At 36.5% G+C, this 5,238-nt stretch overlaps 1 protein-coding gene across 1 annotated transcript; it reads right to left on the bottom strand.

Moving 5' to 3' along the window:
* On the bottom strand, positions 1-4,647 carry LOC104097107 (uncharacterized). Its single transcript, XM_009603621.4, has 4 exons — positions 4,303-4,647; positions 1,323-2,111; positions 974-1,021; positions 1-880 (listed from the first exon to the last, which is right to left on the bottom strand). Exons 1-4 carry the CDS (start codon positions 4,489-4,491, stop codon positions 560-562), a joined length of 1,347 nt encoding a protein of 448 aa, XP_009601916.1. The 5' UTR covers positions 4,492-4,647; the 3' UTR covers positions 1-559.
* Positions 4,648-5,238: the final 591 nt, after the last annotated feature.

Below are 5,238 nucleotides of genomic sequence, written 5' to 3'. Positions count from 1 at the left end.
AGAAAAAATGGTAGGTTCATGTAAAATTTAGTGAGAAGTAATATTTTCAAAAATTTATATATCGGTTGTTACTAGGACCTCAACCTGAGTTAAAATCTAAAAAAAAATAAAAATTTGCGGGCCTTAGCTTCTCTTGTCACTCCCTACCTGCAGAAATGGAGAAGAAAATTCCTCTTTAGATGTTTAATGTACAACACACACTCCACATCAAGAGGATCCCATATACTAATTCTGGAGCTTGCTTCATTCCCCCAGGCCTTCAAAAAGAACATGGGAACCTTATTTGTTTGCGGAATGCAGGATCATCTCTTTGGTGAATGTCAACATCCTTAAAACAACTAAGTCGAAGCTTCACCCAGGAATATTTCAGAACTGATGCCAATTTCTCCTTCTGGAGGTCGTTTCCTCCCCGTAATCAATCAAAATTAATACAGCTAAGTCTAACCAATCACTTGAATCTAATTCAACCTTTAAAAAATCCAAAATTAATTCACAAGCAATCTGAGGCAAAAGATAGGCGCTTTGCAGTGAGAAGATCACCCATCCATTCATTCATACATCACTTGCCGCCCTTCATATGTAGGTTTCTCATCCCGACATTGACCTTTTCCACACCAGATTCACTCTTCACCTCTGTTTGGTTTAGACTTTTAACGTTGAGCCATGGGTGTTGCACGCACTGCTGAGCCGTTGGTCGATTCTCTGGCTCAAAATCAAGAAGGGGGCAAAGAAATTTGGCTAATTCATGGGCATCAATTTCAGAAAATCTAAATTTGTCAATAAGTAATTTTTCTAAAGACCCGTGCTTCAGCCTCCGGATCCTCTTCAAATCCCCATATTTGTCAAAGTAATCTTTAGAGCGAGCCCCACCATTGGCTATCTGCTTTACCAACGGTATTTATCAGATATGATGTCAACGATTACTTGTCAAAAGAATTCTTACAGGGTCACGAAAGCAAAACAATGCGCTCACCTTCCGGGGCATCTTTCCTAGAAGCTCCATCATCATAGCAAGGTGATCCTGAAACCAAAAAAGATACTAAGAAATACATACAAGTGCTGCTTGTGAAAAACTTTTGATTGTGCAATAAAATCCATTGGATAACTCCACTTCACATGTATAAAAAAAGCTGATCTTAGATCAAAATAAACTTCGTAAACATGTCTAATAGAAAGTGAGGGCCTTCTGCCCATTCCAACCATCCAGTGATCCCCCAGTTCTCCTAGCTAAGAAGACGGATAACATTGAAACAAAAGGAACTGAGCACAATAGTAACACCGAAAGAACAGGGTCAAAAAAGGGATAGATGAATTTTTCCTACCTCATCTTCACTGAAACCTTGTCCACCTTTGGGTGTGAACATCATCTCCCCAGTAGCAAGCTCAAATACAATACAAGCAAAAGACCACATGTCAGCAGAGAATGAATATCCAGACTGAAGTATAACTTCTGGAGCTCTATACTGCCGTGTTTGAATTTCTTGTGCAAACTGCTTATCAGCCCAGCATGCATTTCCAAAATCCACAACCTTGCACCTTAGGTCAATTCCATCAAGACTTCTATTTGCTTTCGCACCTCCCCCCACCCCACCCATTGAAGCTCGTCTATTAGATATCCTGGCTGCTGCCCTCCTTGCCCTTTGTTTTAGCTTTTTCTCAATAATATTCATTGTTGTTCCTCCATTTGGGATCCCTTCAGGCCTTTCAAGTATCGGCGCTGTTCCCGATCTAATTGGATCCTTTGTGGCATTAATCGTGGAAAGTAAAAGAACATTTTCAAGTTTTAGATCTGTATGAATAAGTCCAAGTTCCCTGTGCAAATAATCTAGACCAGTTAGAATGCACTTGCATATTTCCCTAACTTTGTTCAGTTCAAGGCCTTTATAACGATTATATTTGACGAGGTGCAATAAGCTGTCACCAAGAAATTCAAGGACCATGCATAAATGCTGTCCATTTGGACCTGTATGCTTAAAATGGTCAATAAGTCTAACAACATATTTACTATTAGAGGGATCACCGTCGGCGATAGCAGAAAGTATTTCAATTTCGTGAAGAGCAGCTTGAGCAAATTGTGGCGCACTTTTCTGGATCTTCAAGGCTACAAATCCCTACCCAAAACAAATTTAAGTATATTAGACTTCATAGTCCACCAAGAAAACAATTCAAAAAATCTGTAAGACTTCAAAACCATCCACAATGAGAATACACAAAAGGAAATCTACGGCACATTCTTGTTGGAGATAGATTTGAAACCAGATGTTTTTGAAGCTTTTCATCGCTTACTAGGTGGCTTACCATTAGATAGACAATGAATAAAAATATTCTCCAAAGAAGAGCAATTCTATGTGATTATTCTACATAAATAAAAAAATATCCTTGAACTTCCATGACGAAGGAAGCTAATGGATTGATATTCTAGCTCAGAAAAATATCCTTGAACATATGTTGGCTATTGACTCCAAACCAGGTCAAATGCCCCCCAAAATAAATGCTTTTGACATGGAAACATTCAAACTTCTCAAATTAAATTGTAGCTCTATAGAGCTCAGAATATTTCATTAAAATAAATCATGAAACATTTGGAGATAAAGTTCATTCCAAGCATTTTTTACCCTTTATGATGGGCCATAGGTCCCCAAACAGTGTTTTAACTGCATGCACAAAATTATCCTCAGCATCAAGGACTTAAAACTGCTGCTTGCGTAAGAGATCTCACAACTTGAAAAAGAGACCTCATATATGTATCACATTCATCACAAACAAAAGCATATATATACCAAGTCTGACACCATAAAGAACTGGCGACAATGGTAATGATTAAAAGCCTAAAACTGAATGGAGATTATTTCACTGTGTAAGCAGTAACAGACATATACTTGCTCAACCTGGTTGGTATAGACAAGAAGCGTGAAGAGAAAGAAAAGAAAAGGAACCCTACTTGAGGCCTAGTGTAATAACACTTCAGCTTTGTTAGGAAAGTCGGGGAGGGTGTCAAGTAACTATCACCAAACATATAGAGATGCAAAAACATGTAATACCATCCAAATAAACAAGAAGATAGGTAAGGCTGAACCTGATCAAAGTGGATAAGAAAAATAATTAGGAATAGGCATTCCGCATTCGGATATCTTGAAATGCAGCATAAGGTAGCAGAGTAGCATATGTTTGTGTGTCTTTCGGGGGGAAAGGGGAAACATTGCCCTTGGAGATCCTGACAAAAAGTCCTGTGCAATTCTCAGTAGCCAGAATGCTACAAATTTGATCTCCAATGTCCGACTTCAAATCCCTGGCTGCTGCCAACTGATCAATCGACCAATCAACTACTTCGCAATCCTAAACTGGTCGGAATCCACTATACAAACCCTGTGTATCCATTCCGCTTTTTCTCCTAAATCAGTATCCATCATAGTTGGACTATTTTTACTTTAGCTATTGATCTACGGCGACCTTCCTCCTTTAAAAAGGTCTAAGAGAGTAAGAGTAGCTCTGATTTGTGGAACTCAAATAGGTAGAGCTTCCCTCATTAGCTCTATTTTGGGAAAACAAAATAGAACAGAAACGATCTGGAAAATATCAGACATCCAAACTAGTTGTTTGCTTTTGTAATTTGTATCTCCCAAAAAAGAAACTAGGGAAAACCGATAGCAATATAAAAACTAAATACTCACTCCTCTCATTCAACTTGCTCAAATAGAATCCTCTACGACAAAAATTCTTAATGAGTTCAACATATATCCACCGATGGTATCAGGTCGCATGTACCGTTGTAGCAGGTAACTTGACTTATTTCAAGTTACAAGTACCACTTTTTGTGGAGGGTTACTTGTAAATATCTCTTAAGAAACCTGATAGTGTAAAAATTTGTTTAAGCTGTCCCGTATATAAAACTCATTCTTAATTAACATGTGGCAGTTATTATCCACCAATTGAAAGGTACGATTACTGAATCAAGGTGTGATCCAATTTGATTAATCATAGAGAAAAGAATAACTATAATCGGCTGCATATTCCAAATTGCATTTCACTGATAAATGCATCTCTAATAATGACTTAGCCACAAACAAAGACGATCTTCATCACTTAAGATTAAACCTTAGGTCACAAAACTTTTCACTAATCGTGAAATAACAAGAGCACTAACGATCTCAAATAAGCATATATTTTGATGAATTCACACAAAATCTGTGTAAAACAAAATCACGGAAATGAAATGAAATGAAAAGAGGAAAGAGTACTAATCAATAAATTTCTTTTTAATCAAAAAAGGAAGAATTTTTTGAAGGAATAAAAAAGACTTACGGACGATCGAGTATCGTAAGCGAGCCAAACGATGGAGAATTCACCCCAGCCGAGTTTTCGCTGAGCGATATATCGGCCGCCGGAGAATGAATCGCCGATTCTCACCGCATGATATCCTCCTTTTCTGTATGAATCCATTCCTTCATCTTCATCTTCCGATGCCGACGATGACGACGGTGAACATGACATGATCGGTGAATGGATCAAGCCTGATTTACACACAGTGCGTGTGATCTACAAAATTACTAAATATGTTTATCGTTTGATTTGATTGATTCTTAAATTTGATGATTTTCGATTAGAGAAGAAGCAAAGTAGAATTCTCGTGGAAAAAGCTTTAAGAATGAAAGGGACAGTGCGTTAATGAGGGGTATATGTGGCCTTCATTACCATATTCTCTCCACTTTTTCCTCTTTTCCTCTTTTCCGCCTTCCCTATAATTTTCTCTTTATATGCTACTAATTCGTTTCATCTTTTATTCAAAGTTGCGACTTTTTTTGTTAATTGAATTGGAACATCCAAAGTTTAATTAATACTACAAGCTAACTATAGTAGACTAACTATCCATTTTACTTGATTTGAAAACATTTTATTGAAATATGTAATTACTTACTCAATTCAATTTTACATGTCCATTATACTAAGAGACTGTTTGAAAGTGTTGAAATTATTTGTAAGTGTTGAAACTGATATTTTAAATAAGCATTTATGTGTTTGGATAGAAGTGCTACAACTAATAATAAGCAGTTGATATATTAATTAAAACAATGTTGATAAACTATTCTTATGTTAAAATGACTAAAATACCATTAAAAACTCTACAAAAGAATAAAAAGTTCTTTTTGTAAAGAAAATGATGAACAACCAACATGGAATGAAGAAAAGGTTAGGAAAAAGTATTGTGAATTAAAATTATTATTAAAGATAAATTAGTAA

Source organism: Nicotiana tomentosiformis, chromosome 2 (assembly GCF_000390325.3).
Source record: "Nicotiana tomentosiformis chromosome 2, ASM39032v3, whole genome shotgun sequence".
NCBI classification, from domain to species: domain Eukaryota; kingdom Viridiplantae; phylum Streptophyta; class Magnoliopsida; order Solanales; family Solanaceae; genus Nicotiana; species Nicotiana tomentosiformis.
This window is presented reverse-complemented; position numbering and strand designations above follow the sequence as displayed.